This window comes from Panicum virgatum, chromosome 3N (genome assembly GCF_016808335.1).
Source record: "Panicum virgatum strain AP13 chromosome 3N, P.virgatum_v5, whole genome shotgun sequence".
NCBI classification, from domain to species: domain Eukaryota; kingdom Viridiplantae; phylum Streptophyta; class Magnoliopsida; order Poales; family Poaceae; genus Panicum; species Panicum virgatum.
This window is the reverse complement of record NC_053147.1, coordinates 65,709,136-65,735,028: the sequence shown is the minus strand read 5'-3', so window position 1 is coordinate 65,735,028 and position 25,893 is coordinate 65,709,136. Positions and strand designations below refer to the sequence as shown.

The following is a 25,893-nucleotide window of genomic DNA, read 5'->3' as shown; positions in this document are numbered from 1 at the left end:
CAATGCAGATTTCTGGCATCCGCAAACACCAGATAATGGATATCATGGAAATGTTGTATGGTAGGTATGATAAGGTTGGATTTACAAAAAGAGACTTGTATAATTTCTACCATTGCAATAAGGTGCGGACAGTTGCTGCTGGTGATGCTCAAACAGTCATCAGTTACCTGACAGAATGCAAATGTAGGTATCCTAATTTCTTCTTTGACTACAAGACTGATGAGAAAGGGCACCTAAAGGGTCTTTTGTGGTGTGATACTCAAAGTCGGCTCGATTATTCAGCATTTGGTGATGTCGTGGTATTTGATAGCACGTACAAAACGGATCGGTACAACATGCCCCCGCCGGCGAGGGAACGGACTAGCAGGAGTCGGTGGCCGCCAGGTTCAGGATGAACGACGACAGGTTCGGGATGAACGACGACGGGTCGGGGTGGCCACCGGGCTCGGGGTGAGCGGCGGCGGGAGGCTGGTGGCGGGGTTGGATGCGTCGGGGAGGGGAGGCGGGGGAGGCAAAGCGGTCGCCATATCCTAAACTATTCACAACAGCATAATGAACTACTGCAGTCCATATTAGCAAACATGGAACAATCATTAAACTCCAATACAGGTTATGCTGGAATAAAGTAATAAATCTGTTACGTTACATATCTTATCCCCGAAAGGCATATATTTCGTAGTTTTGATAATCCCATCAATGCTCCAGTCTAGCAGAAATGAGATTGGTCTTGTCCGAGGAAATAATATTTCAATAAGTTCCATCATCCACAATCTGCTGCATAAATGATTGGAATTTTCCCATGCTGCTTGTAAAGATAAAAAAAATGAAAGAGGTAATAGAATCCCGCATGTAACATGAAATGATAAAAGCAATTCAAGGCCTTTCCTTTTACAAAAAAAAGGCATGAAATGGAGATATCCTGCATTCATCCTAGTGGCAGTCCTCAATATTGTGAAGCAAATAGAGAGGAAACTTGGGGGGGGGGGGGGGGTAGGGGGAGTAGGAGTAGGCAAGTTACTCCATCTTAATTATAGCTGGAGTGATCTAAAGCCAGAAATCATGCTAGGTGCGCCTAAACTAACACTTTGAAGTGGATTAAAAAAGGTACCCTTGGAACCTACAGGCTACTGGTACCAAGATTCTGAGATGCAAAATCTGATTGACACACAGTAATTTATCACTAGAGCTGCCACTGCCAATCAAATGATCAATGGATATCTTAGGAGATCACTGCAGTTGGTTGCAAACAGACATTCTGTACACCACATACATAAACATGAATAGAATTTAAACAGCGAACTTATGCATGATACATGAACAATTTATATTTTAGACATGTACACTACTTGCGTGAAACCTTGATTTATATGCTACCCAGCCACCAGATATGCAAGGGGGTAAGAGATTGTAACCTTCACAGAGCCATACTTGCATGGTCAGGGATGTTTGGGGTCAGCTCCAAAGTTCAACCTCTACCAAAAACTTCACAATGTCAGTTAAGCCATCATCAACTGCAAACATTAAAGCAGATGCCCCAGAGGAACTTTTAATGTTCACATCAGCACCAGCCTACACAATCGAAAATAATTAGATAGATTTTGAGAGGGTTACAAATGTACTCATGATGACAAGTTCAATGTTAGTAACAAGGTTATTCAGTCTCCTTTCAACAGCATTCTTTGAAAAATAAGGACATATTCAAGCAGATAAACATAAGAGAATACACAAAAGTCAACAAGTCAGCGAACCTGAACCAGTAGCTTCACACATTTCAATGATTCCGTGGAGCACGCCATCATAAGTGGTGAACAAACATGATTGACAGCAGTGTTGGGCTGCAAAGGAAAATGATGTCAGAAAATGAATTCACCTATTCTTTACCAACTCACGTCAGCGCCATGCTCCAGCAGGATCTTCATAGCCTAATCCTGTTCCTTGGCGGCGGCCAAGTGCATCGGCATTCCACAGGGATTGAGAGGGTCGATGGCAACACCCTTGGACAGCAACAGCATTGCAATGCCCTGGAGGCAGAAAGGCACAGCACAAACTCCAAATCAAAAACACCCAGAAGGCAGAAGTGTTTGCACGCAACAAACATCCTCCAGACGAAGTCTTCCATGGAACTCCTGAAATTCGGGTAACGCACCGTGCTCCACCGCATTGTGAAGCGCTGTGGAGCCCCAGGAGGTGGTCACCGCTGGGTCACAGCCACGGCCCAGAAGGTACTGCAGAACAGGGACATTCCCATCGCAGCAGCCTGGATCATCGGCATCACACCTACATGGGAAGCATGCATCAGCCACCAATATGCAGTGTTGAGAACCCATGGCGCACGCACCTTCAGTGGAGGTGGAGTTGACATCGAGCCTCAATTCCTCCACCAGGAACTTGCAGACCTCGAGACGGCCCATGACAGCAGCAGCATGGAGCACATGTTGCCCCTCGTCCTTCACACCCTGCAAGTCCACCTTTTTCGCCAGAATCGTAAAAAACGAACCTGGCAATCCAGTTCGTCCTGAACCAGCATCCCCATATTGACTGGTGAGGAAATCGGAGTAAACTAACATCTCCTAACTAGGATCAAATCGCACAAGCAACAATTCTGAATCAAATTGCACAGTCATGTGGTTGATCGCACAAGCTGAAGGGAAATTTTGGCAGGGCAATTGCGGAAACAAGAGCCCAAATCTGTTTTGGGGCGCGAGCAAATCAATCCTAGTACATCTAATTGCCTAGTAGGAACAGTCGCCCCAGCCGGAAATCAACCACGGACAGCATCAGATTCCGACCAACCCGGCCCCAAATCTGTGATGCACTACGTACACGCGACTGATCGAGCATTCCGACCAACGGGCGAAACGCGCGCGCGCGAGGGGAGGAGAGAGGGTAGATGCGGGCGGCGCTTACTCTTGAGGAGGCGGAGGTTGCCGTCGAGCGCGGCCTGGAGGCCGGCGACCTTGCACTCGGAGGGGGCGGAGGTCATGGCCGCGGCCCGCGGGCCGCGGCGGCGGAAGGTTCGGGAAGGGTCGGTCGGTGGCTTAGGGTTTGGCGGGTTTGCCGTTTCGGAGAGCGGAGAGGGGAACGGAACGGTTCCCGTTCGGAAGGAGCGGTTGGCGGGAATGCGCGAGGTGGGTAGCGTACAATGGAATAACAGAATGATCGACTTACAAAGTCTGCAAAAACTTGTTCAATTCAGTAGATGGTTATTGTCCATACGAATATTCATTCACTGACCCATGCATTAGAAAAGTGGCTTGAGCAGGGTGGCAATTTTTGAAATAAGAAGAATGAGACGATACGGATCGGAGCAACGTCAGAAAAGAAGATGAAAACCACATAAGCTTAGATGAACCGGCAAGCCTTTAGTTCATTAGAGCTGCACTTCGTCAAAGCAAGATTCAGTTTACTGCCACCGTAACTTTACTAGGAACAATAATAACACCATTTCAATATAAACAGTACTAACTCGATCCAAATATCTGATATGCCTTCTGTCTTAGCTTACAGGATACGAGTATGCGACAGCATTTTAATATTCATTTGCAAAAGAGTAATACAGTCAAGGATAGCTCCAAACAAGTCTTCGCAGCAGTACGCTGTCACTACATATATCTGTAGTCAAATATATACGATCTTTAATCCGAGATATGGGAAGGCTAGCTGAGGTACTTAAGGGTTTTCTTCTGCGTGCCTCATAGCCTCTGTGGCCTCTGCAAGTTTCAAGAATCAAAGGCCTAAGAATAACCCAAATAGATAATAAAGTTGTATGGAAAGACAGAACTGAAAAATTGTATTAGATGGAAACAATCAAAACAAGTGCATTGCCTTAGCGCTGCCTTGATCTCATCACTTGCAGGGTCAAGCTTCAATGCTTCCGCGAATGCATCAGCTGCTCCTTTGTAGTTCTGGGAATATTAAGGACACAAGGGTGGGATACAATTGGAGACTATATTAGATTGCGAGGCTAAATTTGATGCAGTTGCTTAACTGCCTAGTGTACCTTTAGCAGCTTGAGAGCTGCGCCCTCACGGTACCATGCCTTCGACCAATGGGGACGGATCATTCTGCATTGTTGAGCATCTGACAGGGCATTCTTTCCATCTCCCAGCCGCAACCAACATAGGCTCCTGTTCGCAAACAAGGTAGCATCGCGGGGAAATACGAACATCGCCTGTATGAACAACCAGTAGGACTCAAATTTCTCTGGACTTGTGCCATGGTAAAATGGTATATATGACAGGACCTTTTTTGCTTTAATTTAACACCATAAGCTTACAATTTTCCTTTATGAAAATAGAGACCACTTCAAGAAAAATCTACCAGTGCAAGATATAAGTGCTCTACAACTTATGAAAGGGACATACTAAAAGCAACTAGCTCTCCAAAAAAGTATGATGTTTCGGAACAAACACATATATTTTGCAACACTTAATTGTTTCGAACAAGTAAGCTCTTCAGATTGATTTAAGCGTTTACTATGCCATATAAGTAGGTTGCTCCAGCGTAATCCCCCTTTGCAAATGCTTCATTTCCTCGCATCTTCGCATCAGCTCCAGAATCTGCACCCTATAAACAAAATATCCAATTTGAAAACATGGAAGAATCATTAAGCTCCAGAAATACAAGTTACAACAACACACTGAAAGTAGAGACCAGAGCTGAAATATATACCTTAGCCATGGAAGGCAGATGTTTAATAGTAGAAATTAAGCCGTCAACACTCCAGCTGGGTACATATGCGATTGGTTTTGAATGAGGAAAAAGAATTTCAACAAGATCGCGTCGCTCATCACGGGCTGCATGCATGATTGGATTTTCCCCAAACTGCATTGTAGAGTATAAAGATAATCAAGATTTTTTTTCTCTTATTCTAGTAAGACTGATTGAGTGCTGAAAATCATACTGAGTATGGTATGTATCTAAACTAACATTTCAACAATATTCCCTGTGTTAAAACATACATTATATATTTTTATTTCAACAGTCAAACCTCTGGCCATTATTCCACAGGATATAAAGTTAAAGCTGTAATAAAAGCTCTTGAAAAATGGACATAGGTGTATACGTGTATACCTTCTATACACCAAACATATACTCCCTCCTTCCACTTTTACAAGGCGCACACATATATCAAGCTTCAAAGTTTACAATCTTTGACCAATAATTTGACTATTATGATGGGATTGTTATCAAATATATACTTTACCATAAATAAAAGTTTATAACCATAAGCGATATAATACATGATAAATAAATGGTCAAAGTGTTATTTGAAAGACCGTGCCATGCTATACTATGCCTTATAAAAGTGGAAAGGGGGGGGGGTAGTAAATGTTAGTCAAATATCAAATATTTGACATGTTCATAACAAATATTCCTTGTACTGAATTAGTGACTTGGGCATAGAATACAAAAGGTGCACAAGACCTAAAGGCTACATGTACCATGATTCTGACATCCAAAATCTACGTACCCAAGTGAATTACCAAAAATATTGAAAATTCTAGACACAATATTTTGCATTGAGCCGCTGCAAACTAAATATTGGAGCATCTTATTACCAGTTCACTGCAGTATGAAACAAACCCAAAATTACGCACTTGATGACAGAAATACAGTGCAGTTCTAGCTTGATATATGAACAATATATATATATATATATATATATATATATATATATATATATATATATATACACACACCGTATCAAGCACTTCCAATGTCTAGAGTCCTTCGTTTTAAATTACTACTGCTGCACAGCTATAAGGTTTATCCAGGCAAGTGAACCTGAAGACAAAATAAAAGAAGAGCCAATAGCAAAATACTTGCATCATCAAAAGTGTTCGGATCAGCTCCAGCCTCTAGCAAAAGCTTGACAATATCGGTTAAGCCATTCTTGGTTGCGTCAATTAAAGGGCTCGATCCATAGGGATTCATGAAATTCACATCGGCACTGGCCTACAGAATTGACAAGCAAAGCTTAAGTGGCTTTATAGAGGTTTTCTAGGTGTAATCATGATGAGAAGTTTAACCAAACTAATATAATAAAGCTGTTTAGTAATAGTAACTGTCGTACCGCAACCAATAGCTCCACGCATTTGAAGGAGCGTGCTTCGCATGCCAACAGGAGCGGTGACAAGACACTCATGAAAATCCTGTTGGGCTGCGAAGTGTAAACAGGAACACAGTTTTGGTACTAAGTAATCAAAATGCCAGATCACTGAAAAATGATCCGAAAAGGGACTGCCACCAAAGCATTATTCGGTTGAACATCATATATATATATAGTATCATACAGCTAGCATGCAGATCAGACGAAGTAGCTAGTTTGTTGTCAGGTGCGATAAAATATTTTTACCGATGCAACAAGGTCACAGGCAGGACGCATAGTAACAACTTACATCAGCTCCGTGCTCCAGCAGGAGTTTCAGAATCTGATCATGGCCCTTCGCCGCAGCCACATGCAGCGGCGTCCCAAGACGGGTGTTGAGGGGATCCGCATCAACTCCCCTGGACAGCAGCAGTGCTGCAGCCTCGTAGTGCCCTGAATGTGCAGCGTCACAAATTAAGCGGTCAGAGGGAGGAAATCAGAGACAACAAGATTGGGATTCATCCATAGGCGGGAGGGACGCACCGTTCTCCGCCGCAATGTGCAGCGGCGCGAAGCGAATGGCGTCGGGCATCGCTGGGTCGCCGCCGTGGTCGAGGAGGTACCTCAGGACGCCCACCTCTCCCGCGGCGGCGGCGCGGAAGACCGGCGTCATGCCTAAAACGCAACCATGTCCGTCAGTGGCCTCACGCAGCGCAGCACTTGTTATGGCACGCCGCCGGCCAGAACGCCAGCCGGCCGGATCGATGCCGTCGATTCATCAGCGAGCAACCCGGCCGGCACTCACCATCCGCGTTGGGGCAGTTGACATCGAGCCCGGATTCCTCCACCAGGAACCGGCAGACCTCCAGGTGACCCTTCGCCGCGGCGAGGTACAGGAGGGTGCTCCCGTTGGGGTCTTTGGCTTCCCGCAGGTCCATCTCGCTCGCCACTTCTGACAAACATAGAGGGAGATTTAGGCGCGCCGCGCGCGGCATGGGAAGTTGGGATCGGAACACAAAGTTAAAGGTCCGAGCACGAACGAAGGGGATCGATGTCGATCAATTCAACCGCAGTCGTGAGGAGGAATAACAATGGAGACCGCGGACGGGTGCTTACTCTTGAGGAGGCGGAGGTTGCCCGCGGAGGCGGCCCGGATGGCGACGGCGGAGGGGTTGGGGGCCATGGCGTCGTAGCGTTGCAAGGGAGTTCAGGGGGCTAGGGTTCCGCAAGGTTCAGTAGAGGGGAAGACGAAGAGGGGAGAGGGTTTTAATGGCGGGGGAAGCGCGAGGCGGCGTGCGGGAACTGGAGGGGACGGACGGGACAGGGCAGGGCAGGGAGCAGGACGCGCCGCCGCCGGACGCGTGGCTCGGAGGATGACCGCGTCGCCTTCGAGTCCATCGCAGGGTGGTTGCTTTCACAAAATGGAGTTTGCAAACCAGTTTCTTTACTTTTTCTTTTTATTATAATATAAGAAATAGCGGGTTAAGATATTTAGCGAAAGTCCTTCCAAAAAAAAACTAAAAAATCTATAGCAAAAGCTATAGCGGAAGCTAAATCATTTAGCGGAATGATAAAATAATCAATAATTATATACAAAATTAGAAGCATTATTGGTCTAACACTCTAAAATAGACTTGATACGTCTCTTGACTGCCCAACTGTGTCCATGCTGCTTTATCTATGGTTCACCCTAGTTATATTAATTTTTTATTTCTTTTAACTACATCTTTAGCGAACATTTATTACCATTAAATCCTGTAAAACTCCCTTTAGCGGACATAGCGGGTAAATGTTGTATAGCGTAGCGGTAGATCTCCTAAAAAGCTAATAGCGGTCTATAGCAGGCTATTAGCAGGCTATTTTGTACATTATTTTATTACCTGCCTCTTTAAATTATACTCGAAACAATTCTAATTTATCTCGACTTTAAGCAAATACACCCTGCAAGTTTATGGTACCAATAATTACCACTAGACCTACCATGAAATATATTTTTATGTTATATATCTACTTAGAGTTATAAAAGGTAATAATATTTTCCAGATCATACTGCGACCAACACTAGCAAACTCAAGTAGTTTTTGAGAAGTGCGATGTCGAGATCTTCTACTCATGAGTTATGTCATAAGAAGTTATTAATCAACGGTCAAAGCTCAGTAAAACCGAGTCTAACATCATATGGGTATTAATTAAATATTGTGCAACATCAGCAAAATTGTTGATATGGGTAATTATGATGAGAGAGTAGTGAGAGATTCATGATGAGACTCATCTTATTTGGTTACCAAGTTCTCAATTTTCATAACTATGCCATGGTTTTACATTTTGGTACTGGAAAACGGGTCCCTGAAAACAAAGCATTTACCAGTTCATAGAAGTAGATTGCAGCAAGGTAGTCCCCTTTTGCAAAGGCTTCTTTTCCTTGTGACTTGGCATCAGCTTTCTTTTCTTCCACCACCTCCTACTCACGGTAGCACGTTCAGTTGGAGAATAGCATGGCGTTCAAAAGGTTCCAACAGTTAGATAAATGTAAGGACATTCTGCAAGCTCGGCTGAGAAAAGTGTGCCCATAAGGCCACTAACATACCCGAGGCTCCAAGTGCGGATATTTCATGGCTCTAATAATCCCATCAACACTCCAGTCGATCATAGATGCAATTGGTTTTGTCCGAGGAAATAGAATTTCAACAAGCTCACGATGTTCATGAGCTGCTGCTAACATGATTGGGAATTTCCCATCCTGCATTGTAAAGACAAAAATGGAAGAGATATTATGATCCAACAACAGAGGTGAAAAGGAGATGAACATTACTTATTCTTTCTTAACAAAAAAGAATTTTAAGAAAATAACATACTAGTGAGGCAATGACACTAACGGTCTTATACATTGTTATAAACGAATAACAGAATTTATGAGAGCCTGGTAAGACCACTATTTTGAGATGCAAATTTGATCTGTATGAATTATAAAAATTCAGACAGGCAATTTATCACTAGAGCTGCAAACTATGCAATATCAGACCAGACCAGACCACAGCAGTCTGTACTCTGTAGCAAACCCATAAATTGCATATGAAAACAGACATACCATGCAAAATGTGCTTGACGTTTATCCTTTATAGAGAAGACTGTATTCTATACACACATTTACGCTCCCAATAGACTTGTTCTGTTTTTGACATCTTGCCCATAGTGCTACCGTTCATTGACCGAAGGAAATTAAGAATACCCTTGGACAAGTTTGAGACTGAAATTTAGGCAATTAGTGGCCAGGGAACCCTACCAAGTTAAAAATTTGTGACTAATTGCTCGAAATACAGATTAACAACACAAAAGGTTCTGGAAGAGAGCTCAAATAGCTGAAAGTTTAAAGGCTTTGTTACAACTGTATTGTTCACCCAGCCATCTGATATGCAAAGGGCCATGGTATTTGAAAATCTGGAAGCAGAGACAAGACAAGACATGATTACCCAATCATGAATATTAGGGTCAGCTCCGACCTCCAGCAAGAAGTTGACAATGTCAGTTAAGCCATCATCAACTGCCATCATCAAAACAGGTGGGGCAGCCGGACTTTTAAAGTTTACATCAGCACCAGCCTGTAGAATAAGAAATATAAATCAAGGTAAATTTAGGAAGGACTTCCACATGTAATACTGATGACAGGTTCAATCAAAGTAACAAAGGTGGTCAGGTCAGTTACTCGAGATTATTTATTCTAGTACAAAGTAGTTTGTTGATACGTTCAAGCAGAAAGAAAACATAGTAGAATACAGAATACTTCAATGGAGCGAGAAGTAACAGGTGTTAGTGCTAGGTTAGCTCTTGAGTGAGTGATCAAGTAAGGTTTAGATCCTTGTGATGTGGTTCTAGAGTGAACCAAAGTTGTATCTCGGTGCGCCGGCCTCCTTGGAGCTTTGGTGTCTCGCCGGCAAGTCAACGACCCTCCGGCTTGGTGTGGAGCGGCGCCGATGACAATGTGCGGGGGACGGAGACCCCTCCTTCGTGGGCAATCTCCCTTAGTGAAGATCGGGATCAAGCTGACCGTGATTGTATTCACGGAAGAGACTTGATTGCCGGGAAGCGATACTCTTCGTGAGTGCTTCAACAACGTGGACGTAGGGGCGCCTTTGTGCCAAACTGAACCACGGGATATATCCTTGTGTCGAGAGTTCGCTTTCTCTCATCCCTCTCTTTTAGCTTCCGCATTTCATATTACAACTTGTGTGCTTTTACTTTCATAGAATAGTATCTTGATAGGATTGGCAATAGGTTGCTATACTTTTTTGGGATGAGGGTTTTACACTAAGATGAACCATAGTTGCACATCTAGATAGCTTGAATTAGTTTAAGTTTTGTGCAAACTAGTTGGAGCTATAGGTTAAGATTTTAATAGTGACTAATTCACCCCTTCCCCCTCTTAGGCTAGAGCACCCGATCGCTTTCAATTGGTATCAGAGCCGGGACTCACTTCTCTCACAAAGAAAGTCAATTCCATTGGCAAATTTATGTTTACCGGCTCATTAGATCGGTAGGCTTCACCGCCTAGTGAGTTAGCTCTTAGGGGGAAAAGATGGATCATTTTAGACCCACTCCACGGTTCGACGGCACGGGCTTCCAACGTTGGAAGGTGTTAATGCAAGCCCATCTCCAAGCAACGGGACTACACGTTTGGAGAGTTGTGACTGAGGGCATAAAAAATAATAGTCAACAAGAGAAGCAATATGATGTCACCGCTAAATGCATAATCTTGTCTTCTCTTAGTGACAATGTGTTCAATCGTGTTTTTTCATGTGAAAATGCTAAAAAGCTATGGAAGACTATCATTGAGAACCATGAGGGCACGGAGGATGTTGCCAATGAAAGATATCATGTTCTCATTGATAAGCTTAATAGCTTTAAGCAACTTGATAATGAGAATACCGAATCTATGTACTCATATTTGAACACTCTTGTGAATGAGATAAACTCCTTAGGTGTGAAGCAAATTGAAGATTTAGAACTTATTTGCAAGATCCTTCACTCACTCCGAAGGCCGGACTATGATTTGGTGACCACAATTCTATATGAGAAAGAGCTCGATACGATGACACCAAATCAAGTCATCAAATAGGTGATTACCCATGAGATATGCAATGACATCAAGACAAAAGCGTCATCTTCTTCACCAACACATAGCGCACTTGCATGCAAGCAACTCAAGAAGTTGAAAAAGATGGCCATCAAAGGTAGCTCAAGTGATGAGGAAGAAGAGGATGCAATAAGCTCCTTAAATGATGAAAAAGAGCCAATGCACCCCAACCTCTACAAGCAAGTAAAGAAGATGAACACATACTTGAAGGAAATCAATTCAATGGAGTATATGGTCTTTCTCAAAGATGGGTCTCACCATCAACTTATGAAGGTTGAGAAGAAATTCAAGAAGAACAAGCAAAAGAAGGAGAAGAAGTCCAAACATGAATCATATGCCATATTTGGTGAATGGGTAAGCGGTGGTGAAGAATCAAGTGCAAGTTCAAGTGATGAATCAAACAAGAAATTCACCACCCGCATGAGATCATCATCCAACACTTGCTTCATGGCCAAAGGTATGGATAGCGATGTAAGTGATGATGACTCCGACTCTCCTTCAATTGATGAACTTCTTGACCTTGTTCATGAGCACCAAAAAGTCATTAAGAAGCAATCGAATGAAATCAAAAACCTTGGTGCTCTCAAAGATCTAAATGCTTCTCTTGCTACAAATTTTGAAGATTTGATGTGCAAATTCAAATTGCTTGGCAAGGAGCATGAAGAGCTTAAAGTAAAATTTGAGAGCATTAATGATACAAATTACTCTTTGGAAATGAAGCAAACTATCCCTTGTGCAATTCCTATCTCTAGGGTAGATGCTTCAACTTCTTGCATTAATTTATATGATGAATCTTGCTCTAACCTTTGCAATGAGAAATGCTGTGAGAATGTTGTTGTAAAATCATGTGATGATCTCATTGCCAAGGAAAATGATGAGCTCAAGTAAGAAGTGGAAAGGCTCATGAAGGACTTGTATAGATTGAAGGCATAGAGAGCAATGTCCAACCTTCTCAAGATAACCGTGAAGACATGGTGAAGAAGCTTGAGAAGGGGTCCACCGTGACTTGTTCAAAGTGCCACAAAGAAGGCCACAAGTCCAACAAGTGTCCTCAACCAAGGAAGAAGCTTCCGGATGAGAAGAACAAGAAGAAGCTCACAATCAAGAGTTCTCTCATCTACACCAAGCCCAACCGGAGAAACAAAAGCAATAGCACCTCCTATGTGATAAAAAAGAAGACCAATGGCAAGGTGGTTGGTCACAAGGTTGGAAAGAAGGAAAGGAGTTGGAACCGCCCCCATTTGGGTGCCCAAGAAAATCATCACTAACTTGAAGGGGCCTAAAATGGTGTGGGTTCCAAAGGAGACTTGAAGCCCAAGAATGGCTACGGGGGATTTGGAGGCTTAGCTTACAAGTTGAAGTGAAGGTTCAAGCCAAAACAAGCTAAGCTCACAACTTGGACATTCGTTGCCCAAGTCCCCCATAAGGTAATGGTAGCTAGATTTCAATTCAAGCATCATGTAACTCCATTGCTTTTGCTAGGTTGTTTGCATACATTGCATCTCCTAGTGTTATATATGGTGGGTTGCTTGTGTCATGATTCTAACCCATGAGCAACCTACATGGTTTGATAAGTGTGTAGAAAGCTACACAAAGTTACCCTTCATGGTACATGGACTTAATGAGGTATGTATTTTATATGTGTACCATGAACACAAGCTATAGGGTAAACTTCCCAATTGTGTTGAAATCAATGTGCATACATTTGCTTGGTGATTCAAATACTAAATGCACACATTTAGGAGGAGTTCATCCTATGGTTTGTGATTTTGAGACTAACATGTTTGCAAGTTTATCTTTTGTAGTCTCACGATGGAGTTAACACTTTAAGAGAATGTTATTCACGATTAATGTGAACAAACAACTCTATAAGAGTGATTAGATATTTTGTGCTTTCATGCATATTTGAGTCATGCTCTATTGAACTTAAATGCTCATATCTAAGTTCATAGGCTACGTGCTCATACATTTGCTTAATCTTGGAGTACCAAGTGCTCTTTGTTTAAAGACTTTCAATTGGTTGTAAGTCACTTTCAATTGGTACATGCAAGGTAAACAAAGAAAAACCCCCGGAGGTATGCAAGGTTCTAAATTCATTCAATTGGTATTTTTGTCATTCCTTATTTAGAGCTACCTCCGTGCATGATATGGCCTAAGATTTCTAGTTATAACATCTAGTTGTGCACTTGATTTTCACATTATCATGTTGTGTACACACTTGTGGAAAGCTTAGCTCATGTCATGCTAGTTTCGTGATTTTGTGATCCACCATAGTAAATTTTCAATTGGTATCTTTATCGATATCATACAATTAGATCATAAGTCACGAAACTAACTCCCTAGGCTACTAATCTTCTCTTCATTTATATTGGTTTGCAAGACCTTTTAGGTGCAAGACCTTTTAGGTGATTTGATTCCAAAGGGGGAGAAATATGGATCAAAGCAAGGCATGTTCCCAACAAAGGGGGAGAGATATTCCCAAGAAGGAAAAGTATATTCCAAAGAGGGAAAATGCCAAGTGAATCAAGTCATAAGGGAGAAGTAGCGAGATAGGGGGAGGAACAAAAGGGGGAATCATGGTTTTAGGGGGAGGCCAAACCGTCATTGGATGATGGTAAGCATCCAAGCAAGTGTAAGCAGTTAAATTTATCAATTCTTGCAACTTTTATGCTTGTTTTAATTGTGTTGTCATCAATCACTAAAAAAGGGGATATTGTAACGAACATGGCACCATTTATGCCATTTCGAGTGATTTTGGTGATCGTATGACAACGCAATCAATGAGACTAATGGTTTTGTTAACTGAACATTTCTAGATCCAGGTATGAAGTAAAAAGGTCATGTAAAGCAAAACACGAAGAAAGAACTCAAAAAAACGCTGAATTGGACGAGTTCTACTGAAATCAGTAGCACCGGAAGAACCGATGCCTATAGCATCGGTGTATCCGATGGTTGTCGGAAGATCCGACGCTCTGGCTTTGGCACAAGTCTGTGCGCCTCTGGAGATTAAGTAAAGAAAGAAGTGAAGCACCGGATGAACCGACTGTGTCAAGAGAGTCATCGGTGCATTCAATGTACTATATTTCAGAGACGTTGTCAAGCGTACAACAACTAAGCCTTCATCACCAGATGAACCGATGCCCCATCGGAGCAAGCGTCGGTATAATGATGTCAGCAAGGAGCAACGGCTATCTGCGGATCAAGTGTCACCGGAAGGACCGACGCCTAAGCATCGGTTCAACCGATGGTCCCTGAAGGTGCTGCGGCCGTGTCAGAGAAGCCAACGACCAGTTCAGAGCACAGAGTGACCGGAAGAACCGATGCACTATGCACTGGATGTTCCGATGCATACGCATAAAGCTGCTAACGGCTATAAATGGCTAGTTCGACTTGGAGGCCTATATATATGAGCTCCCCCGGCCATTTGAAGTTTGCTGGAGTCCCAAGACATCTCGTACACATCCAAAAATACCTCCAAGCCATCCAAGAGCATAAAGATCAAATCCTTAGTCCTTAGCACAAGCTTTGTGAGTGTTAGTGCTAGGTTAGCTCTTGAGTGAGTGATCAAGCAAGGTTTAGATCCTTGTGCTGTGGTTCTAGAGTGAACCGAAGTTGTATCTCGGTGCGCCGGCCTCCTTGGAGCTTTGGTGGCTCGCCGGTGTAAACATCTAGGCCCTCAAGGTATGTTTCGGTGATTAATGACAACCATTATTGTGACTAATGAGTTTGTGCAGCTTAATACATCATTATCGCTCATTTGGTCATATGTCAAAAGAGGCCCTTAAATTTCGGTTATTCAAAAAGGCGATCTCGGTTTTCAACTTATATATGTCAAGGCTAAGGATCTTTCTAGTCCTAAGTGTCACAAGGTTGAGAAGGACACTTAGGTTAGTATAGGTTTTATAGTTTTGTAGTGATCGCACTATTAAGAGGGGTTAAGGCTAAGTAACTTGAGCGTGGACATGGTCATTTGAAAATGGATGCACACTATGGTCACTCAGGTTTTTAGAAGTTCAAATAAGTGGTTCTCAAACTATATCTCAAGAATATTTGGATTTCATTCAAGACTCAGATCAGAAAAGACAAAATCAGAAAAAGTCTATACATCGGTTTAACCGACGCTCTCAATTTTCTATACGTCGGTTAAACGAAGTCAGCATAGTCTGGACAAATTCAATACACTAGTTAAACCGACGTGTTTGAAATTAACGTCGGTGCATTAGTCCAGAGTTGGTTTTTCCAGGGTATTTCAAGTTCTATACACCGGTTAAACCGACGCTGTTTAAATCAAGACGTCGGTGCAATTGACCAGTGAGATGGTTTTTCAGAGGAATTCAAAAGTTGTACTCACCGGTTAAACCGACGATAGGTTTGAGTTAACGTCGGTGCAGTTGTCCAGAGACTTGGTTTTTCAGTTGATCAGTGGACAACTACACTCACCGGTTAAACCGATGATACGTCGGTTAATCTGCCCAAGTGGTAACGGCTAGTTTTCAGAAGTGGCAGTTTACATTCACCGGTTAAACCGACGATGACTATTGGAGGGACGTCGGATTAACCGGCGCTACGCAGTTTTCTGGCAGCTTTTCTCCAACGGCTCTATTTGTGTGAGCTGCCTATATATACCCCTCCAATGGGTCATTTCGCCCACTCTTGACACCAGGCAACATCCATACACTCAAACTATAGTCAAGAGCCACATTGAGCTTCATCATTCACATACTTGTGCATTCAATCAATCAAGAAGCAAGATCAAGGACTTGAGTAGAGAGAAGCTAGTGTGCATCCGTTCTTGGTGATCGGTTTTTACTCAAGTGAAGGCCTTAGCTTGTTACTCTTGGTGATTGGCATCACCTAGGCGATCTTGGTGATCGAGGTGTTTCTCGCGGAGCTTGCCAAGGATTGTGGGAGCCCGGAGAAGAAGATTGTACGTGGCTTGAGCTCCACCACGCCGGGATGGTGAACGGAGACTCTTAGTGAGCGCCCAAGTCTCGGTGACATGGGAGGTGACAAGACTCTTTGTGAGTGTCACAACGTGGATTAGGGGTGTGTGCCAACACATCGATACCACGGGAAAAAATCCGGTCGTCTCTTGTTCACTCTCTTTATTCAAGCATTTTCTTTCATGCAATTTATTCATGTGCTTGACTTAGAGATCATAACTTAGCTCTACCTTGCTAGGCTTTACTTTGTTTTTATCTCTCTTAGCTTGTGTAGGTAGCTTAGTTATCCGGTTGGTGAATTGGTGCCATACTAGCATTGCATAGGTTAAGGTTGCTTTACTTTGTTTTAGAAATTGAAAAAGGCCCAATTCACCCCCCCTCTTGGTCCATCGATCCTTACAATTGGTATCAGAGCCTCGTTGCTCATTTGGATCATTAGGCTTCACCGCCTAGAGCTATGGCCAAGATGGGTGGTTCGCTGCCTCACTTCGAGGGCAAGAACTTTGCTTATTGGAAAGTTCGCATGGCCGCCTACCTTGATGCGATTGCCCCCGAAGTGTGGTTGGCCACTAAGACCGGGTTCACCGGAACTCCCACCACCGAACAATTAAAATGGAATGCCAAGGCTAGAAATGCAATTTTCGAAGCCATTAGTGAGGAAGTCTTTGCTAGAGTTAATGGCATGGACTTAGCAAGTGATATTTGGAAGGAGCTCATTGAGATTCATGAAGGCTCCACTAAAGTTCGTGAGCAAAAATATCACTTGTTTAGAGCTAAGTATGATTCTTTTAAAATGCTAGCTCATGAAAATTGCAATGATATGTAGTCTCGCTTGAATGTCATTGTCAAGGACATTAATGCTCTTGAAGTTTCCAAAATTGACAGTGGCTCCATCAACCGCAAGATTCTCATGCTTCTTCCTAATCCCAAGTACAACATTATCAATGCTATGCTTCAAAAGGAGAATCTTGATACAATGGAAGTGGGAGAGCTTGTGGGCGAAATTCGCGCTCATGAAATGAGTATCCTTGGTATGACCGAAGAGCCAACAACAAGCAAATCAATTGCTCTCAAAACCAAGGCCAACAAGCACCGCAAGCTCAAGATGGTCAAGCAAGAATCTAGCTCAAGCAATGAAGAAGAAGATCATCATGAAAGCTCATCCGATAATGAAGAAGATGGGGAACTTGCTCTCATGATGAGAAAGTTCACACGCTTGAGCGACAAGATAAACAAGAAGGGTTACAACTTTGACCCCAAAAGAAGGATGTTCCGGTATAGGGAAGATGTCAAGTACAAAACATGCTACAATTGTGGGGAAAAAGGACACATCTCTCCCGATTGCCCCAAGCCGGACAAAAGAAAGAAGGACAACAAAGGCAAACATCGCCATGATTCAAGCGATGATGAAGAAGATGAGAAGAAGAACAAGAACAAGAAGCTTGGGAAGAAGAAGAGCCATGACAAGAAGACCAAGCTCTTCCCAAAGAAGAAAGGGCACACCAAGAGAAGCTTCTTGGTGGAAAAACAAGAATGGGTGACCGATGTCTCATCAAGCGAAGATTCAAGTGATGAAGAAGACATCGTCACCATCGCCCTCACAAATGAAGAACCATCACTACCTCCACCTCCAATGTGCCTCATGGCCAAAGGTAACTCTAAGGTATGTGAGAGTGAAGATGATAGTGATGATGAGCTTGACCCTAATGAGTTTGCTAACCTCATTAATGAGTATACATCCGTTATCAAGAGGGAAAAGGGCAAAGTCAAGGTTCTTGAGAGCACTCGTGCCAAATTAGAGCTTGCCCACTCCGATTTGCTTGGCAAGTACAATGACTTGCTCAAAAAGCACAATGAGTCACTTGTACTTGCTAAGCAAGTTGAAGGGAGCCACAAAAAGCTTAAACAAGAGCATAGGGAGTTGGCTCACAAGTATCAAGAACTTGAATTTGCCTATGAAGCAATTGACCCAAGTCTTGAGAACTTTGCTCATGAAACTATTGAGAAGGTCAATGCTTCTACTTCATGTGATGACCTACTCATTAATGCAAATGCTACTAATGCTTTGCCCGAGCTTGCACCTTCTAGGGAAAAGGAATTGATGGATCAAGTTGCAAGCCTCAAGAGTAGTGTGGAGAAACTCTCAAGAGAAGAATACATCCACAAAGAGATTCTCTTCAACAATGCCCGTGACTATGGCAAGAGAGGTCTTGGTTCATTTCCGGAGCCAAACATAGCTACTACTCCTTCTCCGGAGATAAAGATTAGCTTCATCAAGGAAGTTGGATCATATTGCCAACATTGCCAAGTCACCGGGCACCACACTAGGGAGTGCACTTTACCATCATGTCCTCTTCCTAAATTACCCAAGAATTACTCTTCAATGTTTCAAAATAACCATTTTCTCTTGAGTAAAGTGAAGGGCAAGGTGAAGGCCAAATTCATTGGCAAACTCACTAAGGAGTCAAAGAAGAAGCTCCCCAAGCAACTTTGGGTCCCAAAAGCTCTTGTCACACATGTGCAAGGCCCAAAGCTTGTTTGGGTTCCTAAAACTCAAAAGTGAATTCTCATGTGTGTAGGTGAACTACAAAGCCGGTGGAAAACATTGGGTACTTGATAGCGGTTGCTCTCAACACATGACCGGCAATGATAGCATGTTCACCTCTCTTGAAGACCCCGGCGATCATAAACATGTCACCTATGGTGATAACTCAAGGGGAAAAGTTTTAGGTTTGGGTAGAATAGCTATCTCCAAAGATTTATCTATCTCTAATGTCTTGTTTGTAGAAGCACTTAGTTTTAATCTTATTTCTATTGCTCAATTGTGTGATCTTGGACTAACGTGTACCTTTGACAAGAATGGTGTTGTAGTAACTCTTGAAGAAGACAAGTCAATGGTATTCACGGGGTTTAGCCATGGCAACATCAATTTAGTGGACTTCTCTTCAAAGCAAACAAGCACCATGACATTCCTCTTCACCAAGTCTTCTCTTGGGTGGCTTTGGCATAGAAGAATTGCTCATATTGGCATGAGCAACCTCAAGAAAGCCCACAAGAGAGGGATGATCACCGGCTTGAAGGATGTCACGTTTGACAAGAACAAGCTATGTAAAGCATGTCAAGCCGGGAAGCAAGTTGCAACACATCATCCCATCAAGACGATGTTATCTACCTCCAAGCCGCTCGAGCTACTTCACATGGATCTCTTTGGTCCAACTACATACAAGAGCATTGGTGGTAACCTCTATTGCCTAGTAATTGTTGATGATTTTTCACGTTACACTTGGGTTATGTTTCTAGGCGATAAGGGTGAAACTCCGGAACTCTTCAAGACATTTGCAAGAAGAGCTCAAAGGGAGTACAACTCCCCAATTGTGAAGATCCGGAGTGACAACGGCACCGAGTTCAAAAATATGAAGATTGAAGAATGGTGCGATGAAGAGGGCATCAAGCATGAGTTTTCCGCCACCTACACACCTCAACAAAATGGAGTGGTGGAAAGAAAGAACAAGACACTCATCACCCTAGCTAGAGCAATGTTGGATGATTATGGCACGTCCGAGAAGTTTTGGGCGGAAGCAATCAACACGGCGTGTCATGCATCCAACCGAGTATATCCTCACCGACTCCTCAAGAAAACTCCATATGAGCTCATCACCGGGAAGAAACCCAATATATCATACTTTCGAGTCTTTGGTTGCAAATGCTTCATCTACAAGAAGAAAATGCTCGGTAAGTTTGAAAGTAGATGTGATGAAGGTTTCTTTCTTGGTTATGCATCAAACTCCAAAGCATATAGAGTATTCAATCAAACCTCCAGGTTAGTTGAAGAAACATGTGATGTGGAGTTTGATGAATCTAATGGCTCCCAAGAGGAGGTTGTTGGCTATGAAAATATAGGTGATGAGGAGATTGATGAAGTTTTGAAGAATATGTCCATTGGGGATATCAAGCCGGAAGAGGTGCATGAAGGCAATGATCAAGGGGGAGGACCTTCCTCATCTACACCAAGCACCTCCACGGCGCCCCAAGTGGATGAAGATCAAGAAAAAGATGATACACAACCTCAAGAAGATGTGCAAACACCAACACCCCAAGTTCAAGAACAAGAAGAGCAAAGTGTTCCACCACAAGCACAAGTCACCCATGATCCACCCCAACAAGCATCCACGCAAGTACCGCTAGTGAAGCATGGTCGCATCTCCAAGGATCATCCAATTGGTCAAATCATTGGTAGTCCATCAAAGGGAGTAAGAACTCGCTCTAAACATGCTTCATTTTGCGAATATCACTCGTTTGTTTCTTGTATTGAACCCACTAGCATAGAGGAAGCGCTTGAGGACTCGGATTGGGTGATGGCCATGCAAGATGAGTTGAACAACTTCACCCGCAATGAAGTTTGGGTCCTCGAAGCTCCTCCGAAAGACAAGAACATCATCGGCACCAAGTGGGTCTTTCGAAACAAGCAAGATGAACATGGGGTGGTGATACGCAACAAAGCAAGACTTGTGGCAAAAGGGTTCTCTCAAGTCGAAGGTTTGGATTTTGGTGAAACTTTTGCTCCGGTCGCACGACTTGAAGCTATCCGTATCCTTCTTGCTTACTCTTCACATCATAACATTAAATTGTATCAAATGGATGTGAAAAGTGCATTCTTAAATGGCGTTATTAACGAACTTGTTTATGTTGAGCAACCTCCCGGGTTTGAAGATCCGAGGAATCCTAATCATGTTTATAGGTTGCACAAGGCACTCTATGGGCTCAAACAAGCTCCAAGGGCTTGGTATGAGAGGCTTCGTGACTTCCTAATCATGTAAGGCTTCAAGATCGGGAGGGTGGACACCACTTTGTTCACAAAAGATGTCAACGGGGATCTTTTCATTTGTCAAATTTATGTTGACGATATTATCTTTGGCTCAACTAATGATTTACTAAGCCATGAGTTTGCTACCATGATGTCTAGGGAATTCGAGATGTCCATGATTGGCGAATTGACCTTCTTCCTTGGTTTTCAAGTCAAACAAATGAAGGAAGGGACATTCATCCATCAAGAAAAGTATACTAAAGATATCTTGAAGAAGTTCAAGATGGATGAGTGCAAGCCAATCAAGACACCCATGGCAACCAATGGGCATCTCGACTTGGATGTGGATGGTAAACCAGTTGATCAATCCCTCTATCGTTCTATGATAGGGTCTTTGCTTTACCTTACCGCATCTAGGCCCGATATAATGTTTAGTGTGTGCTTGTGTGCCCGCTTTCAAGCTAGCCCAAAAGAGTCACACCTTTCGGCTGTGAATAGGATCCTTCGGTATCTCAAGCACACCCCTAACATAGGCTTGTGGTACCCCAAAGGCGCTAGTTTAGATCTCTTGGGATACTCGGATTCGGATTTTGCCGGAAGCCGTGTGGATCGCAAGAGTACCTCCGGGGGTTGCCACTTGCTTGGGCGTTCTCTAGTTTCTTGGTCAAGTAAGAAGCAAAATTCCGTGGCTTTGTCCACCGCGGAAGCGGAATATATAGCGGCCGGTGCATGTTGTGCCCAAATCCTATATATGAAGCAAACCCTTTTGGACTTTGGTGTGAAACTAGATAGGATCCCACTCCTTTGTGACAATGAAAGTGCCGTAAAAATTGCCAAGAATCCGGTTCAACACTCTCGCACAAAGCACATTGATATTCGCCATCACTTCTTGCGTGATCACGAAGCCAAAGGAGACATATCTCTTCAAGGTGTGAGATCCGAGGAGCAATTGGCGGATATTTTCACAAAACCATTAGACGAGAGTACCTTTGTTAGGCTAAGGAATGAGCTTAATGTGTTAGATGCGGCAAACGTCATGTAAGTTGCCATGTCATATAGAAAAAGGCATACATATAGGACACTTGTCTAACCATGGTAAGATAGTGATGAGCAAGGGTTTAGCTAGAGGTGGTGGTCCACTTGTTTTCCTCTAGGCTTGTAGAAAGGCTCATCATGAAGAAGCTTCCCGTGGGTTCAAACTTGACAAGTAGATCTTAATTTCTTGTTATGCATTTCTTGTCATATAGATGTGCACTTCATGTTTACTTTACTTTCGCATGTGGTTGTAGCTTGCATTATCATTGCATGCGTAAGGGTCACAAAGGAGATCACTTGATGAAAATGAGACTTGTTTCATATACAAGATCTTAATTCATGAAAAGTGAAAAGAGCAAAGTGTTAGGTGCGTTCTTGCCTAGTGAGTCATGTCATAATGAGTTTGAAGCTCTCTATCTTCAATATTCCTATGACAAGGCTCATACATTTTATTTGGCGCTTTGTCTTTCTTGCGGCTTTTCCTTTTTGTTTGAAAAGAAAATTATTTAAGCAAGTGTGCTATCCTATTTATTTTGAGGGGTAAAGTCGCCTATGCAAGTCCATTAGCTTGAGTTTATTTGAGTTTTATAAGTTTATTGGACTTAGCATAGAAGAGTGAGCTGAGTGTGGGGTTTTTGGCTTCACCGGTTAAACCGACGTTCAAAGGATCTATACCCATCGGTTTAACCGGCGTTACTAAAGTTGGGTCTCAGCTCAGGTAGTTTCAGGTGTTTAACCGACGTATTCAAAAGTCAGAGCATCGGATCAACCGGTGATCATAAATGCAGATCAGACCTAGCAATCAACCGGTGTTTTGATCAATCAACCGACGAGTACAAATTGCATATCATCGGTTCAACCGGTGTTCAGTTTCAGATCTGCAGAGTCTCGGGTGAACTACACCGACGCAATCAACCGGCGTTCAAACCCTACGCGTCGGATCAACCGGTGTCAAAGAAAATCGCGGGTCCCACCTGTCATATATGTGTTTTGCCCGCGGACACCAGCCTTCTTCCTCTCTGTTTTCGCCCGACTCAAGCCGCCGCCGCTTGCCCTCGATCTCGCGCCGCCGCTTGCCTACGCAGCCGCCGCCACTCTCGCGCTCGCCTGCACGCCGCCACCGCCGTTCCACACCACAGCTGCCGCGCCGCCGCCGTTTCAAGCCACCGCCGTGCGCCCTCACGCTCACCCTGCACCGCTCCTCACCCGCTCCCGCGCCGCCAACACGCCGCCCGCGCGCACCTCCGTGCTCCAAGCGCCGCCTGCTCAACCTTGCCAAGCGCCGCTGTGCTCCACGCCCCCACGCCTTCAACGCCGCAGCCCCACGCCGCAATCACAGCACCTTCTCACCAAGTGCTCGCCAGGTGCTCGACGTTTTGCCTGAGCTACTACTTTCGCGCCGCGTTCGTGTTTCGCACACCGTCAGTCAAGATGGGTCGCGAAAAGAGGAAGGGGAAGGAGGTCGTGGTTGAGAAGCCCGCTCGCAAGCGGACTCGTGCAGAGAAGGAGGCCGAGAGGGCCGAGATGGTGGCCAAGGCCGCCGAGGAGCAGGCATCAGGCCGTGCTCGTCCGTTCCAGATCAGGGAGGACCCCAGAGGCAGAGGCAGAGGCAGAGACAGAGGCAGAGGCAGGGGTATGGGCAGAGTGAGAGGTGCCAGGGCCACCAGAGCCGCGATAGCAGCAGCAGCAGCGACAGATTCAGATGGTTCTGACTCAGAGGCAGCACAGTCAGAGGGGCAGAGTTCTCCACAGCAGTCGTCTGAGGGAGGTTCCCCGGCAGCGACAGAGCGTCGCACTGGACCGAGGACTCGGGGAGGACACCAGCCACAGGAGCCCCGCAGGTCAGCAGCAGCAGCTCGCAGAGCCAAGGCCCTAGAGGCCGAGCGCGCAGTGTTTCGTATGGACACTGTTGTGCATCTGGAGCCAGGTGTGATGCTCAAGAACTTGACCCGAGCCAATGCGGCCAAGGTCAAGAGGCTCAGGTGGAGTGTTGAGGAGGAGGTCTGGTTCCCAGTGACCCGAGACAGCAGAGTCGACAGGAGGTTCTGAACTCTGCTACAGGCCAGCTTCTACGAGACTTTCCAGCGGAGGGGCCACCGGATCTTCCAGCACAGGGTTCTTGACTGGGTCTCACTGAGGACAGCCGCAGGGGGAGCAGATGTGAGAGCACACTTCGCTCACTTCAGAGGACTGCCCAGGCTGCTAGAGATGGAGCAGAACCGTTATATCGAGGACTGGGTCAGAGTGTTCTACGCCACAGCTTGGATAGCTCCCGAGCGCAGAGCCGTGCACTTCATGTTTGGAGGACAGGACTTTGGTTTGTCGAGGGCGACCATTGCTGGTATACTTGGAGTTGACCTGGTCGACGTCTCGCTGCACGAGAGGGTTTACGGGGACTCAGATCCACCCCGCAGGGCGATGGTTGGCGGGATTGCTCCTTCCCACGAGGCGATCACTCAGTGCTTCCACCAGCCGTTCCCAGCCTCTTACGCCAGAGTGCCGAGCTTGCTGACTCCAGAGGCTTACGCTGTTCACATGGCACTCCGGAGGACTCTGTTACCGAGGAGTGGCTACCCAGAGGGGTTCACAGGTTTGCAGCAGCTCTTGCTCCTACACATCCTCACTCACGAGCCATTTGATATAGTTGACTTTATTCTGGCTGAGATCGAGGATGTAATCACTGATGGGATGGGTGTGGTGCGACAGTTTCCTTATACGCACTGGATCAGTTACATATGCTCTATGATAGTGCCAGCAGAGTCACCCATCAGTGCCCCTTACCGTCACGACGAGGCTCCTAGGTTCCCTGTCTACCGACCCACAGCTCCACAGGACAGGAGGAGGGGCAGACACGCAGATAGAGCAGCGATGGCTCGACTGTCACCGGAGGTTCAGGCACGAGTGGCAGAGGAGGATGAGGCACTCCTGGCAGCAGAGGCACAGCTTCCCGGGGGAGATGATGAGATTCACTGGTCTGAGCTTGAGTCAGACTCCTCCGACGACATAGAGTACTTTCCTTCAGCTGCCCCAACCAGTCACGACCACGAGGCAGGAGGTTCCGGAGAGCCAGCTCCTCCGACTTCAGCAGCTGCTACAGTCTCTGAGTCCCAGGTGACTCAGCCGTCCGAGCTCACTGCACTACTACAGCAGCTCGTGACTCAGCAGAGGGAGGACAGACTTGCTCAGGAGGAGGCCAAGAGAGCTCATGAGGCCCAGATTGCAGCTATTCAGAGAGAGGCAGCCCGAGAGCGTGCAGCAACAGAGGAGCGTTTTGTCGGACTCATTGACAGAGTTTCACAGAGGACAGACGCTCAGTTCCAGCAGATGCAGCAGGGCATGATGGCGATGTTCGGGATGATCTCCCAGCTTTACTCTCACACCGGACTCGCCCCACAGCAGCAGCAGCCCGGACTTCAGGGTGTAGGAGCACCTCAGCTTACAGTCACACCAGCTCCTCCTCCTCCAGCCCCTACTGCAGCTCCAGCTACCACAGCGACACCGGAGACCACGTTCTCGATGTCCGCACTCTTTGGGTCTGCCGGTCGTCCGCTCTTTTCACCACTGCCAGCGACCACACTCTTTCAGGACTCACCGTCAGCGGTTTAGTCGGTCGCCCTCCCTTCCTCACTTCAGGCAGCACCTTCAGAGGGAGGAGCAGTAGAGGAGTCCGTGCTTCCACAGTCGACGCAGCCGGCAGCCTCAGCAGTCACTTCTTCAGATATTGATACTTCTTCTGCTGACCCGGTTACGACTTCTACGGATCCTCTACCAGGCAGTGCCAGCACGAGAGCCTCCACGACAGTCACTCCCCCAGTGAGCTCCGACCCAGACCAGCAGCTTCCGTCTGTCACCGAGGGTGAGGGTTCTCCGTCCGACGACGACGACGACG

The 25,893-nt window shown here is 45.1% G+C and overlaps 2 protein-coding genes across 2 annotated transcripts; both read right to left on the bottom strand.

The window, feature by feature from the left end:
* Positions 1-1,271: 1,271 nt before the first annotated feature.
* On the bottom strand, positions 1,272-3,144 carry LOC120666838. The gene is made up of 5 exons (XM_039946814.1): positions 2,908-3,144; positions 2,339-2,515; positions 2,147-2,277; positions 1,749-2,021; positions 1,272-1,569 (listed from the first exon to the last, which is right to left on the bottom strand). The coding sequence occupies exons 1-3, from the start codon at positions 2,981-2,983 to the stop codon at positions 2,192-2,194; spliced, it is 339 nt and encodes a 112-aa protein (XP_039802748.1). The 5' UTR covers positions 2,984-3,144; the 3' UTR covers positions 1,272-1,569; positions 1,749-2,021; positions 2,147-2,191.
* A 590-nt stretch (positions 3,145-3,734) lies between these two features.
* Positions 3,735-7,456, bottom strand: LOC120668027 (homeobox protein Wariai-like). Its single transcript, XM_039947989.1, has 11 exons — positions 7,208-7,456; positions 6,897-7,043; positions 6,635-6,766; positions 6,402-6,544; positions 6,077-6,163; positions 5,830-5,958; positions 4,672-4,824; positions 4,477-4,566; positions 4,001-4,171; positions 3,826-3,905; positions 3,735-3,780 (listed from the first exon to the last, which is right to left on the bottom strand). The coding sequence occupies exons 1-11, from the start codon at positions 7,272-7,274 to the stop codon at positions 3,735-3,737; spliced, it is 1,245 nt and encodes a 414-aa protein (XP_039803923.1). The 5' UTR covers positions 7,275-7,456.
* Positions 7,457-25,893: the final 18,437 nt, after the last annotated feature.